Below are 16493 nucleotides of genomic sequence, written 5' to 3'. Positions count from 1 at the left end.
TCGACCCATCCAACGTTTTAACGACAGGAACCCGTATGGTTAAAATTAAAAAAGTTTCATCACTATTAAGAGAGGACCTCTACCTTCTGAGATCATAAAGCAAGTGAAAGAAGCCACAACTCTTTGAAAAAAGCAAAGCTTATAATTATAGAGCGCACAGACATAAAGATATGACTTGATTCGGGGTCCAAAGAAAGTCAGTTTACAGCCTAACATTCGGGCAAGCTGTAGCTAGCACGTACTAGACCACAAGTCATTTCAACTAGCCCCCAAACTCTTTTTGATTAACAGGATTGATTACAATCCTTCTGTGATTTGAATTTCCCCAAAAAACAGCACTTGCCCGTCAGGCAAGTTAAGACCAAAAAACACTAGCCCAATAGCAAAATCCACTAGCCCCCTGCTATTGGACACAACTTTCTTTGCACACTGCTTGATTTTATTTAAATTCAGTATTTCTCACTCGTCAGGAAAGGTGATCGACAGGCAATACTCTGGTTGATAAAACTGGATAGTTAAAAATCTATGTTACTGACTGTGCCCTAGATGTTTGAATCCATTGGATAAACCCCTTTCCAGGGAATAACACAAACTAATTATTAGTTATTTCCATTGTTACTTTTCCTATGAAAAGTGATTCATATGATGGATAGCCTAATCCAATGCTCAAACAACTGGTGCCTGTATGATTAATATTGCAAGTATAACAGGAATGCCTAAGAGGTTGTTTACATGACACTGGGGGCAACTTTCACGCTGGAGTGAGTTCACTCCGGTTCCCCCTGATGGCTCTACATTTGTTTACATGATACCGCCACAAAGTGTCATGCCAGTGCGAGTCACCCCGGCGCAAGTTCACCCTGGTTGTTGTACCGGGGCAAGAAATTTACTCTGGCACGAAACCTCACAACAGTATCATGTAAATGCGAAACGACCACATGTTTCATCATCAAATCGGTCTGCTGGTAGACTGGAACGGGTAGCACATGCGTTATGTTTGCGATTTTGAATCACGTGTATTTTATCAACATTAATTTACGTTCAAATAGCGAGATGTGAAATGAGCCAGTCATCATGTAAACAGGGAACGAAATCAAAAAGTCATCCTGGTATGAAACTCGCGCCAGTGTGAGTTTTCTCATGTAAACACCCCCTAAGAATAGGTGTCCACCTTCAAAATCGTGAAGTCTACAGTTGAACCTCTCCACAACGGCCACATTGGAGACAGAAGAAAATGGCCGTAGTAGAAAGGTTCTTTATGAACCACCTGAAGGTATATATCTCATGTGATTTTCATAATGTTGAAGAAGAAGAGATTCATTACCCATCTCCTCTTGACAAATCCAACAGGTATGTCTCTCAATGATGTCGTTACTATTACATTTATGCGAGTGTTTTCTACTGTGGACTTTCTCGTGACTATTACGGCTCTGTGATCGGCTAAAACACAGCTTTTCCCCGGTGTGAATTCTTTCATGACTCCTCAGGTTTCCTGCTTGGCTAAAACACTTGCCACACTGCTTACATTCGTAGGGCTTTTCCCCAGTGTGAACTCTTTCATGAGTCCTTAGGTGTCCTGCTTCACTAAAACACTTCCCACACTGTTTACATTCGTAAGGCTTTTCCCCAGTGTAAATTCTTTCATGACTCCTTAGGTCTCCTGATCGGCTAAAACACTTGCCACACTGTTTACATTCATAAGGCTTTTCCCCAGTGTGAACTCTTTCATGTCTCCTAAGGTGTCCTGCTACACTAAAACACTTGCCACAATGTTTACATTCATAAGGCTTTTCCCCAGTGTGAACTCTTTCATGACTCCTTAGCTCTCCTGATCGGCTAAAACACTTGCCACAATGTTTACATTCATAAGGCTTTTCCCCAGTGTGAACTCTTTCATGAGTCCTTAGGACACCCGATCGGCTAAAACACTTGCCACAATGTTTACATTCAAAAGGCTTTTCTCCAGTGTGAACTCTTTCATGGCCCCTTAGGTTTCCTACTAAACTAAAACACTTGCCACACTGTTTACATTCATAAGGCTTTTCCCCAGTGTGAACTCTTTCATGACTCCTTAGCTCTCCTGATCGGCTAAAACACTTGCCACACTGTTTACATTCATAAGGCTTTTCCCCAGTGTGAACTCTTTCATGAGTCCTTAGGTTTCCTACTACACTAAAACACTTGCCACACTGTTTACATTCGTAAGGCTTTTCCCCAGTGTGAACTCTTTCATGAGTCCTTAGGTTTCCTGCTACACTAAAACACTTGCCACACTGTTTACATTCGTAAGGCTTTTCCCCCGTGTGAACTCTTTCATGACTCCTTAGGTGTACTGCTCGACTAAAACACTTGCCACACTGTTTACATTCATAAGACTTTTCCCCAGTGTGAACTCTTTCATGAATCCTTAGGTCTTCTGCTACACTAAAACAGTTTCCACACTTCTTGCACTGTAAAGACATGCAGCAGAGCTTCTTGTTTATACCTTCTTGACACAACATAAAAAAAACATTATTATTATTTTATGAATAACCCACCAAATAATAACTTACTCATTAAACCACTATAAATATGAAAAAAGTACAGAGGCAATGCCAGGAGCTAAATATACACTGTAGAAAAGAACCCAAAATAAACTATCTATTCTACAATGTTCTTGTTGATTTAAATGTTCTTTATGAGTACAATGAAGTGCTTCCTTAATAGAAGTGGTCCACCACAAGGAGAGAGCTACGCCTGCGATCTTCTGGACAAGTCGTCTATATATCCAATCAACCTCATTTCTTTCTACAAAGTCCCCGGTTTTTCCCTGTGGTGCAAGGTTGTTGTAAACCAAACCTTCCTCATTTCCCCCAACTCTGGGGTAAAGTAATCTTTCAAAGCCCCCATACATCGCAAGTAATTTGTATTTGCCCAGGGTGTCCCTCAGGGGAACTTCCATTTGTGCTGTCTTAGGGTTTCGAAGTTATTAACATTTTTTGTAAAAATGCGGTTTTAAGCAAATGCCGATATCTCAAACGTTTTCATACCTATAAGAAAATAAGTAACATTTTCTTAAAGTTCGACCATTCTTTACTAAGGATGCCAAAAATCATAGAAATTGGTTAATTCTCTTGATGAAAACGCGATTCAAAAACGTAACCAACGTGCATATAAATAGGTGCGGGCCACCTTAATACAGTAACTGACCGAATCAAAAAGAGGGCTGTCAGACTCCCCCACAATATTTTCATATCTTTGGATGCCATAAAATGTAGTCTTCAGTATTCCAGGCACTGAATTTAGTAAAAGAAAGATATAGTCATATGTTTATAAAGTTTTTTATTTTCGATGCTGATCAATAATGAGTTTAAATAATGGTAAAAAGTATCTTTTTTAGTTTTATGACTGCTTTAAAGTTTTGTCCGAATCATTCTTTTAATACTTCATTCTCAGCTTTAACTACAGGGGGGGAAATAGCCAACTTCCGCAAGCAAAGTAGCCGACTGATTTTGTCGGTGCATATTAAAACCCCTGCCGAGCTCTAAACCTTAAATCTCCTGATAGTAATTGTCTCATTACTATGGCCTATAAGTTAAGAACCACCTGAACTGACTACGTGTACAAAACCAGTTACCTTAGAAAATAAACCAAGATGCTGTGGAAGTCTTAAATGAATTTAAATGTTTAGTTTAAAACTCTCTTTTCCAGAAGGCTTTTATTTATGATCATCTAAGCAACAAATTCCCCACATTTTTATTTGATTTTTATTTGTTTTCTTCATATCTTTATTCATTTTTAAAGAATTTTGTAAATTTCAATGCATGGATCTTTTTTTTTCTTAAATTAACATCAAGTTCCCTTACATTTATGTCAAAACAATTGTCAAAAGCAAGTTGAGTTTTCATTGTTTTGGTAAAAATTTCATGTCTAGTGTACATGCACATATTTTTAAACATTAACTCCTAGACGCTACAATCGACGACATAGTGAGTTGAGACACTTCGCACAAAACTGTTTTTTTTTTTACGTTTTATTAATTTTAAAAGGAGGAAATATAGCATTCCTCCCCCATCCCCTCTGTGCAATGTTGTGCCCATGTTCTAGCTACCTATAGAAAACAACAAACACCCCAACTTTGACTGGAGGGGAACAAGGGAGGGGTGCGGATTCTTTTGGCTCTCTGAAGTTACCCTATTTGAGTACATTGTCTCAACAATTTTGTCGCCCATTGTCTGAATCACAAAAGTGGCCTTAAGAAAATTAATTGAATTCATTTCTTTAAGCTGGGATGTAAGACCCCTGGTGGCTTTTTATTTGCTATGTTTGACTTCACCATACCTATTTTAGAAGAACTAGAAAGGCAATTTCGTTATTTTCAGTGTGTGAAATTTCATGTCATGCTTAACCGTGCCTTGACATTGCGTGATGTGGCACGTCGCACACGATTTCTTATTCTCTCCTTTATCAAAATGAATCAAAACAAAGAACAAAGTGAAAAGGATAGAAAACTTAATAGATTTCTAGGAATTAAAGTAGTTATAATGGCTAAAATTGCTCTTTAGAAGGAATTTCACGCGTAACCATGATGAATATAAAATAAAATAATCAGATTATCTTTTAAGAACAAAGTTGGTTACTTATGGTTACTCGTGGCCAGTCTCCCCCTGACCTCATAGTCTCTACTGTAAAGTACATTCTTCAAAGATCCTTATGGGTATATGGGCAACGAATCTACCGCACACATTTAGTGATGCTATGCAGCTTTGCTGTGCATTAGAAGTTGGAACATTTTTCCTGAAAATTCTCCTGGGCATAGCAATCATGGCTATTTTATCGTCCATCCCACCCTTATCAAATAGCCAAACTTCGAATAAACACTTCGAACTTACTAGGGACATATTCAAATACAATAACTTATCCGCCATTAATTCCTAACGATTACACTTAGTTACCAGAGGAAAATCAATCATTTGGTACGTGGGTATGCTACGCAATAATTACTTGAAAACACTACCGAGTACAAAGGTTGGCAAAACTAATTTTCCCTCACAAAAACACAGCAAAGCGATAATATGGGTATCTTATCTATCTTCTGAAAAACGACCCAGTGAATGTAGTAATCTCAACTAGTTATCGTCTCCTAACCGCTGCTAATAGGACAACAGTGCGTAGATTTCGATTCAGACAATATTGGTGACAAAATGAGTTGAGACACTTCGTCCAAAACTGGGCTTTTTTATGCTTTATTAACTTCAAAAGGAGGAAATATAGCTTTCCTCCCCCATCCCCTCTGTGCAATGTTGTACTGATGTTCGAGCTACCTATAGAAAACAACAAACACCCCAACTTTGACTGGAGGGGACAGGGGAGGGGTGCAGATTCTTTTGTTCTCGAAAGTTACCCTATTTGAGTAAAATGTCTCAACAATTTTGCCGCCACTTGTAGTACAGTTTTAACTGTTCTAGGAGTATATTGATTAAAAGATTAAAGGATCAAGAAAGACTGGTGAAAAGCTTTGCATCCCATACTTAAAGCACATGTCTGCCTTGGAAAATCTTGTGGCTCAAGATTTAATCCATTTTCACTGTACACAATTTTAAAAACCAGACACAAGATAGCAGTGGGAAAGGACTAGTAGGGAACAGAAGAACCTTACAAGTTATTCCACCCAATTAAATAATAAGAAAGAAAAAGAAATTGTCAGAAAAAGTATCACAATCTTAACTGTTAATCATGACTGAAAACTGCACTATGATATCATTCCCAAGTAACATGTGGGCCATAAGGATCAAAGCCATTTATCTGCTATGTGTACGGTGTTGCTTCCCAAAAGCGTTACATAGGCCAAGTCCACTGTTTTGGTGCACTGTGCACCGCGATGCACTAGTGTACCAAATTGGGTGCACAGGTGCACCAAATTCAATACACTAGTGCACTTATTCTCTGCAGTCACTAGAATGTTAGTCACATCATGTTTTGTTTTTAAATTTTGGATAATGTTGTTTCTGATTAAAATCAGCTTCCCGAAGACGTTATTTTATGCATTTTTAGTTTTATTTTGTTTCATCTCCTTTGAAGAACTATCTCTCTCATTTCCAAAAAGTGGAACAGGATTTCTGAAGTTCTGTCGATTGTGAGAAAGGCTCCCAGTGAAAACTTTGAGTCAATTCGATTGCATGAATGTCTCACCTTCACACAGCTGAAGAATGTAGTGAGAAGAGTTACCTGGGTTCACACAGCAGACATCAAATTACTTGATTTAGTGAAAACTGTTACAGTATATCTTAGGAATATGTCAATAACCATGACAGGAGAAACCCCTGGAGAAGTTTGCATATTCTGAACATTGCAAAACTCAGTGAAACTCACAACTAACAGCTGAATTTTAACGTCACGGCAACATTTTCGTAAATCTTCTTGAGCTCAACGTTTGTGAATCCAGAATTACTGAGAACCACCTCGTGGGAGTTTGGAGAATCTGCAAAACACTCCCCATATTAAATGTTTCAGGCTGCACTGGTATCACTGATTTCGGTTTCAAAAAGGCCTTCCTAAATTAAGGGTTATTTTCATCAACATTTCCAACTGTACACTTTAAATGTAACAGAGCAGTCGATAAACCACATCATTGAAACCTGGGCACTAATGCATTGAAACAGTGCACTGTTAACAGTATTTTAAAGTGCACCAGGTGGACTTGTTATTAGCATTCGGTGCAGTAGAGCACTGAAATACTAATAACATTGCACTTTGGTGTACTAATGCACCGAGCCCAGTGCACTGTGAGTGCACTGTATTACTTCTTGGGATGGCCGCCTTGGACATTTCAGGCAGAGTAAAAAACACTCATTTTGTACGGTGCTTATACAAAAATATTCTTTGGTTATTGTGCATCTTGAAAAGACATTTTCTTGCAACAGGTAAAGAGTATCCAGCGCAAAGGATTTTGTAGCAAGCATTCGTTTTTGTGTTTGCCATCTTGGACAATGGTAAGTTATCATTTTTCATGCTGATAACATGTCTAAAATTTTGGTAAACTCCTGGAAAAAATGGAAAACAAGTCTTTGTTTCATGTGCAAGTCATACTGGGTAAAAAAACAAACAAAGTTTGGCTATAAGTTGCTCGGAGCAAAACATTTTATATTTCGGCATGGTTAATGTAACGTTTGAGAGGTCAACACACAAGTGAATCTGCGTTATAATTTTGCAATCATGTCATTTCTACCTCCATTAATGCCACTAAGGTTTAGTAAACATTAAAATATTAAACTAGTGTTGTAATTTCATAAGAATTGGTTGGAACGTTAATTCATAATGATGCAAAAAGCATCCTGATTCAGTCGAACTTTGGGGTATAAGCGAAAACCGTACACAGAACCTATCTCATTGCTATAAAAATCTCTGCAATGTTTGTTGAAGCAAGACAGGCTCAGGTCTTTAGTCCTTAGGACAGGTTCTTGGATAAGTTATTCCATAAATAAGGAAATATTCTGTTTGAAAAAGTTTACTTGAACAGTTGTTTTACTAATTTCCTAGTTTATTACTTGAGATTGACCTGACTCTCTTATCAGAGTAGAACTGAAAATAGGAGTTGAACAAGCAATCATTTTGACCACACTTGAGTATGTAAAATGTTACATAAAATGTTTTCAGTAAACCGGTGAAAAAAGATCCAATCATAAGAGCCAATATTTATTGTTGTTGCTTAGCTTGGGAAGGAAAGTCCATGACACTCATTGTTGGACTCCTCCGCTATTCAAAAACCTTCTACGGTGTCTTTTTTTTTCCTGAAAAAATGCTTTTTTCAAAACTGCCAGTGTCCTGGGCACTTTATCTTCAGAATAGCCAGTGGTCAAAGGGTTCAGTTACATGTAGGGAAACTATATTATTTTGTTACACAAGAAAGAGTGATACCTTATTATGCATTTAGTTACCCTTAAACTGAATTGAATTACTATGACAAATTTAATCAATAAAGCCTACATACATGTATTTAGTAAAATCCAACTAGTGGTCTGTTATCAATGCTGCATTTTGATTGGTTAAGCTACTACTAGGCTATATGTTATAGCCCACTAGTAGCGAAAAACGCAGGCTTTTTGGCGGCAAAAAAGGATTAAAGTCTAGCTTTAACTAGCTAAATTTTTTTATTCTCGATATTTTTGACCAACTAGTTGGATTTTACTAAAACAATTATTCCTCTCGCCCTCATGGTCTCAGAGTCAATAGCCCATTCGGCCTTCGACCTCATGGGCTATTCAGTCAGAGCCCATTCAGGCTCTAGGAATAATTGTTAAATAGTTTCCTATACAAAATAATGACATGATCATGCGCTAATGTACGATGAGTGTGCAAAAAATACGTCAAACTTGGGTGGCCTGTAAACCACAGGGTAATTCAACACCACCAATCATATATAACCTTGAACCAGGGCTCGACATTAACGGCTGCCCACTTGCCCGGGGCAACTAAAAATTTTATCCAGGCAAGTAAGTCTAGGATCGTAGTTGCCTGATCGGGCAACTGAAATTTTATGTGAAAGTTGTAGCTTAACATGACTCAGTATTTTTGTATCAAGTCTATCTTTTGAACTATCAAAACTGTTTTATACATGTGAAGGTTTCTATTTACATGCATTGTGCACGACTGAGGAAATGAAAAAGAGATTAAAATATGATCTTGAATAGCCGCCGCAAATCATTTTCAAACACTGGAATGTTTTTCAAGCCTCTCACAAATATTAACACAAAACATACAGCAAAAAATAGGTGTAGATAATGCTGAATAAACGAGTGTACCATGCATGTTCATGGCAAGATAGAAAGCACTACAAATTTGCAAAAGTAATGTTACTTGTGATTTGACACCTCTTGCTCTTCCACGGATCGCGACTTTTTATCAGTTTTTCCTTCACGCAATAGCAACCTAACGTTTCTAATGCTGGGGAAAATGTCATGATTTTAATATCAAAGGTTTTTTCGAAGATTATTAAATTCATTCAATGCCGTTTTCAGACGAGAAACTTCAACTGCACTGCAGCGGAAGTCACAGAAGGATTTCAAGACAAGTGCTTGTTTCTTTACCTTTTGTTGACAGAAATACTATTTTGCCTATGGCCGACAACGGAACTAAATGTTTCCTGTTTTGATTTTAAAAGTGCCAAATGAACAGGGAATGTTGTTGTTTGTTCACCAAATGTTAGCCTGAGAATCATAAGTTTTAGGCACCTGTTCAGGCACAGTGTTTGAAATTTTGGTTGTCCGAGGGTAATAATAATAATAATAATAATCTTTATTGAGGATATCAATTTCACTGATAAGTGATTTACAAAAGAGTCCTCAAAGGGTAAATCATGCTTAGGCGCCTTTGACCACCGAGCGCTTGTTAGGCAGCAGTCTTGTGAGCTCAAACCTATTTCAATTTGGCACATAAATGTGAATGAATCTTTGTTTAGAATAATTATTATCCTCATTTATCCTCTGATAACTTTGTTCGTGAATATTAAGGAAAGTTAATAAAAGGGTACCTGTTTTGCAGATATAACTTTATTTAATTTGTTTGTACCGAATGTTTTGGGCGACTAACATTTTTCCTCGGGCAACTAGATTGTGACATGGGGCTTTGTTGCCCAAAGGACATCCAACTTAAGAAGTTAATGTCGACCCCTGCAAGGGCCTTGAACTTTCAAATTGTAAAAAGGACAAAAAATGAGAAATCCGCTGCATTTCTAAAATCCCTACAAAACTTTAAGTGTAAACTTTGTCGATATGTACATCGACGGTGTTCCTTGGCATGGTAATTTGTAGCCGCTGTAGTTTAATAATTATGAACGGTAAGCAGCTGCTACAAATCGCCAGGGAAGATTGCTTTCCCATATTGCGTTGATTAATCCTACACTTGAATCATTTCAGAATGTATATATAATGTATTGAAGAGCTTTACTCACCTTTTAAATGAATATTTGTTGCCGCGTTCTCTCTCTATCTCTGATCAATAACTCTAGACTGTAGAAGGAATATATGATCCTGAGGTGTTGCTATACATGACGTGTCTACCGTAGAACTAGGACTCAGTCTGCCTCGGACAATGCCAGAATAACATAGGCACGTATAACATGCATGAACTTTACGGAAAATTTGCGTTATCCTTATTAGAAGGACCACGTATTGAGAACAGTGGTCAGTCAGATGTCTTCTCAGCTTTAAAATTTGTTATCCTTCAGTGTACAGTAGCCTGCATAGCAGATGTCAAAAGGGGAAGGGGAACTGGCAGGAAGGGAAAAAAAGGGACGCTAGTTTTAGCCTGCGTGGCGGGCTATTGAAAGGGAAGGGAAAGGGGTTTTGTATGAGCGTTTTAACGTCCTGTCTCCTTTTCATTTCGTAGATTTTCATTTTTTTTCCGTTCCATCTCGTTTCGCAAAGTACAGTAAGCCTGCGAATTATACCTTTTCTTCGCTCTAAATCATAGGCGTACGGGAAATTTCTTGCCAGGGGGGGCGGTAAACCATTTGCTCAAAAAAATCTCGCAAGTTGACCAAATTTTTACGAAAGAGTCGAAAAGAAATGAGGGCCATATTGCAACAACATAGGCCGTCCTGGCATATGAAGGTGGCGATACAGTTTTTCAGGGTCAATACCAAGTCTGAGCATAAACTACGTCGCCATAAACAACCATTTGGAAAAATTGCGACGTCAGTTGTATTAAGATGAAAATTTGTCATCATCAGGGTTGCAATGACATTGGAGCTGTCATAGCAACGAAATGACCCCATTACCTATTTTACTTCAGCAATGATTCTCGGCACGGGGAACCTTACAAAATCGTTCACAGGAGCATTTTTCTCCAATACGGTCGCCTTGATGTTCGTGAAGTTTAAAAAAACCTTAAGAGCGTTATCGAGATATTTTGGAATGAAGTTTTTATTATTAGAAATACGGTAGGAAAAGGAAAATCTTGATGTTTGGCCGCTATCTGTACAAAACGAAGCGCTTTTGACATGCATTTTCACCTCATAGTAGTATTAATCTTTTTAAAAACATGTGTGAAAGATCGTGGAGATAGCTCTGCTTGATCGCTAGAATCGAAAGAAGGATTTGATTAGTCATCGAGGCACTCTTGACAATAGCAGTTTTGTAAACATTTCGTTCTACTTTAACAAATTAGCGAATAATTTCATGGAACCGCTCGATAGATTTTTTTAAAAGAATTAAGATTCTTCTCGCTACACTAATTCAAACTGAGAATTCAGTAGTCCGCCACATCTTCATTTTCATACCCACTGCTGATGCTATCTGCCATACACTGTTCTTCGAGTGGAGATGATTCTAGAAAGTTATGCGAAAGTTTATTTTAAGCAATTCATGACTGGAAATAGTCCATTTCAGCTAGTGCAGTGCAGTATAGTGCCCAACAATAAAAAAAACTGCAAATATGTAAATTACTCATCACATGCTAGGCAACCACTGTAATGTAACTGTATTATTACGCCGACTTTAGGTTAATATTCAGATCTTCAAAACAATTAAATTAAATAAACATGGAGACGTCTTTAAAAACTGACTTTGCCCAAATTTTCACTCGCTACCCCAAAAATCTGAGCTGCCCAAAATTTGGGGGGGCTGCAGCCCCCCTCGCCCCCCCGGCCCGTACGCCTATGCTCTAAATCACATCTGTTCCAAATTGCGTCTTTTCTCTTTTAAATCGCACCATTTTCGCTCTATATTGCATTATTTCTGTTTCGAATACAAAATAAGATGTAAAAGCCTTTTCATTTCTGCTTTTCTACAAACCGGCTTCTTCGTCAAATAAATATTGGTACTGACTAAATTCGGCGACTTGAAAATGGCTCGTCCGATTTTAAAATCACGCGTATAATTTCAAACCACTCACTTCAATTACCATGATAAATTGCATGGAAAATTTTCGGGAAAATAATACTGAAGCCCCTTTAAATTCTAATAGGCTCAAGTTGCCCTAGGATGAGCAAACAGAGACTAATTAGAATGCACGTCTCAAGATCAAAAAGTACTCATTATAGCCTAAAAACCAATTTTAATGCATTTAGGAGGAAACCGTAGTTGGGTGCCCCTACTACTTAAGAATTCAGCGGCTAACAAAAACCTGAATCTGAAAAGAATGTAGAAATATGCCCTTGAAGTCCAAAGGATGGTTAAGATCAATTTTCTCTCAACAATGCAATACACGATTGAGAGAAAAGGTTATAAAAATTAACAAAATGATCACCTAAAGAAAAATTAAAAGATCTTTTATCAAATTCTCTAAACTGAGATTCTTCACAAAAATGTATCATCACACCATTATTTTGTGGATGTTTAGGCTGAAAGGGTTAATGATGACTTAACTAGTCACGTGGTTCAAAGCAGTCTTGATGAAGTTAAAGACGCGCACTCCAATGGAAGAAAACAACGAGGAGCTCACGTCTAACCTTGAACCCAGATCTGGGTACGAGATTAGCTCAAATCATTTCACCGATCGGTCATTGTAGGAGTGCGTTTGTTGCGTCCCTTGCCAGGCCCTTGCCATCTATTAAACTGACTACCTAATAGGGCCTATCATTCGCATTATGTTTTTGACGTTCAAGAGGGTAGAATTCGAAACTACAGTCAACTCTCTCATAGCGACCACTTCCCGTCAACCTCGTCCCCAGGGCTTTTATTTAAGGGAAAAGCCCTGGGGACGAGGTTGCACTTCTCCGTAAGCGACCACTTTGTACTGATACTTGTTTTGCTTCGCAGCGAAACACCGCTTCAAAAACTCTCTCGTAAACGACCACTACTCAAATTTCTTAAACTACCGGGATCACTTTTAAGGCCAGAAGATATTCCGTTTTGATTTCTGTTCCGTGTAAACGACACACCAGTATAATCACGTATGTTTGTAACAAAACTATTACTCGAATGTCACAAAAATTCAGTTTTTCGAAGCGCCTTGAACAAGCGTGCTGATAGATTTTAGCAGTTGACTCACAATTAAAAGGATGGCTGCAGTCAATCTGTGAGTAAACACTGATGTAAACTGTTCAGCGCTTTTCAACGTGAAGCCTCATTAAATCCCAGATTGTCTATTTGACTAACTTTAGCTTGTAATGTAAGAACCTTATAAAATTACGTTAATCAGGCCAGTTTGAGTTTATTTTCTTGATTTTTCCCGTAGACGACCACCGCCCGTAATCGACCCCTCTATTTTGCAGTAAGGGACTGGGTGGTCGCTTACGAGAGAGTTCAGTGTATCTCGAAAGGATCCCCCTCCCCCCAAACAAATTTGTTTTGAATCGAGAAATGCCTAGTTAGAAACGAAAGTAATACAAATTACAGCCCGAGTTCTATGTAAATACCTTTGACCAACCATTTTCCAACTTCCAACTTCTACTTAAACTCGTAAATAAATTAAAGAATATATTGGGACTGGCCTACCCGTAACATGCTTAAATAGTGTGACCCTATTCGGTAGAATGGCGGAATGACGGAATATTCTAAAACACGGAATATACGGAATATTCTAAGACGCGGAATTTACAGGATATTCTTAAACAGAACACGAAATATTTTATACGGAATATTCTAAAACGCAAAATGAGAGAAAATTCTCTTAAAAAGGATATCAGTCGACTCCCACAACTCGAGCCCTCGCGACTGACTCGAACCTCATGCTATTAAACAGGGGCACCCAACGTCAATTTTCGGAAAATATCTAGTCCGGAAGACGATTTGAGATCTAGAATTTTCGGAAAATTTGTTGTAGAATTTCTTGCTTGCCTGCCTCTCCTTAGCCTCAACTTCATCTGATTGCTTCGAGTCGTTTTCTCCTCTTAACAACGTCGTTACTGAGGGAGTAATAACGACTCGAGGTAATCGGATGAACTTCTGGCTAGCCGCTCCTAAGATTTTTCGAACACCTAAAAAATGGTATAATTGCGAATTTTTCACGGATTTTCACCCTAATAAGGTCACCTAGAATTTTCGGGAGCCTTTTTTCTGGCTGAAATTTTCGAAAACGTAAGTTTTGATCCCTATAATTTTCGGATCACTAGAATTTCACTAGGAAATTCGAACAGATGAAAATTTTTTAGGGGATAAAAATATGCCTATACCTAACGTTTAAATACTAAAATACGTTTAACAATGCTATGTTTAAGTGGTTATGAACTATATTCTCGTTGGGTGCCTCTTGTCGGGAAAAAATAGGTGACGCTTAACTTGATTATTTTGTGATTAAATATTAATTAGAAATTGACATTTGTAGCGCAAAGAAGTTAGATTCCGTGACATTAGATTTCACAATAATGTAGACAAAGTCCGAGTATATTTACGATATAAAATGATGTAACTGCATGCATTTTCTTAGGCTAAATAAGGTGAAAGAACGTGCGATTTTGTAATAGACACTTAATTTAGATACATTACAATGGGAACTTTTACCGTACATGTGATTAATGTAAAAATACTGCCTTACGCAAGGATAGTAGAAAAACCACTGTATACTTAGAATGTTTCAGTTGGTAGTTGATAGTTGACAGTTGATAGTTGATCGTTGATCGTTGATCGTTTAGTTACGTTGATCGTAGTCTTACGAACGTTGAGTATGTGAGAGTTGTACTTCGCAGCAGATTGTTGGATTGCATTAAATCGTGTTGTTTCATCGAAAGATACAGTCCTCTTGATTTGTTTGAACCAGCGGAGCGGGGTTAAAAGAATTCCGCAACACCTCTGATTAAACTCGAAGTAATACCTATTTTTGTTCCTCTTCAGAGCATTTTTATATAATTCTACCCTCAGTGACTCGAACCATGTTTTAAGCGTGTGACAAGTAAAAAAACAGACTTAATCACGGTTTTGGAGGCCATGTTGACGGGTTGGCAGCCGCGTGAAAATGTACAGTGTTGTGTGTAAAAGTTTTTTCTTCCTGCCGACTTAAATTCCCGGGGAAAATTGCAGACACATGTCTGGAGAATCTAAAGCAAGCGACCGGACAAATTAAGGCACAGGTGTGGCCCCAATTAATTGTTAGTACAGTCCTTTGCTGTGAAGCTTAATTTTACAATTCTTTTTTTTTCCGAACAGCCGCTTTACGAAAATTATCCGACATTAGATTCCCATAAAAACACTGTAATTTATCAAGCGGTTGCCTACCCTTCAAGATGGCTTCCAAAACCATGATAAGGTGTATAGTGTACGGAAGTACGAAAATTGAATTTTCAATTCAAACAACCGTGTATTATTTGCCTCTACAGTTTTGTTGTTTCATTCTAGCCTTGTTTAAATAGCAGTAAATAAACAGACAAATTCCTAATTGTCGATATAAATTGAATTCACATGACACGAAAGTCCCGTAACCTAACACGAAACAAAAGGTTTACGTGCGTCAAAGAACCTTTGTGTATAAACTCTTAGCCATATTTGACAAAAACTCTCATCTACCCACCTACCAGTCTTTCGACGTGTTACAGTCGACTCCCGTTATTGCGGACACCCTTGGGGGGAAGATTTAGTGTCCGTAATAGCGGGGTACGAGAGAAAAAAAAAGGTTTTCTCTTTAAACTTGTGAAATAATATGTAAGAGTCCCAGAAGCATTTTAGTTTCGACAATTCTTTACTTCTTTTAACTATCGATCATAAAAGATTGAAGATAAGATTGTAAATTTATAGATGTAAATATGCTGTATTATCACTTCCAAGCTCCAGCAATGACAAGGGATACATAAGAAAGGGCTTAAAAAAGCAAACGGAAACTTCAGTAACGTGGATCGTTAAAATGTTAACTTGCTATCAAACAGCTTCAAACAATGTTTTTTATTGTTCTTGGCAGCTCTTTTATCAGAGAAATGCTGCACAGAATACTCATAACAGAAACCTGTCTAACGACTTTTACAGCAGAGTGTTAAAATAACGCAAAATGTTTGTAAGCTCTAATGGCAATGTCTTTTCTCCCGGCTAAAATGCTGTACAGCAGTCAATTGTCTACTCTTTTACAAAGAAGCGGTCGATAGTACTTTTTGTCATCTTTTTCTTTACTGTAACGTCGCTTTATTCTTTATGTTGTAAGAGTCAGGATTTTTGACGAAGTACTTAAGTGTCCGCTACAGCGAGAGAAAAAACAAGTAAAATGTAGCGCTTGGCGGCAGGAAAGTGTCCAGATTTCCGTAATACTGGGAATAGCGGGAGTTTATATCATTCATTTCTTTATGCGTTTCGCCTGGGGGCTGGTTCCTTGATTCAGGGTGCAACGAAAGTTAGTTTACAGCCTACCGTTCGGGCAAGCTGTAGCTAGCATGTACTAGCCCACAAGTCATTTCAACTAGCCCCAAAACCCTTTATGATTAGCAGAATTGATTACAATCCCTCTGTAATTTGAATTTCCCCCAAAAAACAGCACTTGCCCATTGGGCAAGTTAAGAACAAAAATCATTAGCCCGATAGGAAAATCCACTAGCCCCGGGCTAACAGACACGGCTTTCTTTGCACCCTGCTTGATTTTATTTAAATTCAGTATTT

The 16493-nt window shown here is 38.0% G+C and overlaps 1 protein-coding gene across 1 annotated transcript in view; it reads right to left on the bottom strand.

Moving 5' to 3' along the window:
- LOC140929989 (uncharacterized) overlaps positions 1 to 16493 on the bottom strand; it is a 150033-nt gene that overhangs the window by 62185 nt on the left and 71355 nt on the right. Inside the window, exon 6 of the mRNA XM_073379659.1 lies at positions 1586 to 2488. Within this exon, the coding sequence (XP_073235760.1) occupies positions 1586 to 2488 (903 nt within the window). The remainder of the gene's footprint in view (positions 1 to 1585; positions 2489 to 16493) is intronic.

The sequence above is a fragment of the Porites lutea genome, chromosome 3, assembly GCF_958299795.1.
Source record: "Porites lutea chromosome 3, jaPorLute2.1, whole genome shotgun sequence".
NCBI lineage: Eukaryota > Metazoa > Cnidaria > Anthozoa > Scleractinia > Poritidae > Porites > Porites lutea.
This window is presented reverse-complemented; position numbering and strand designations above follow the sequence as displayed.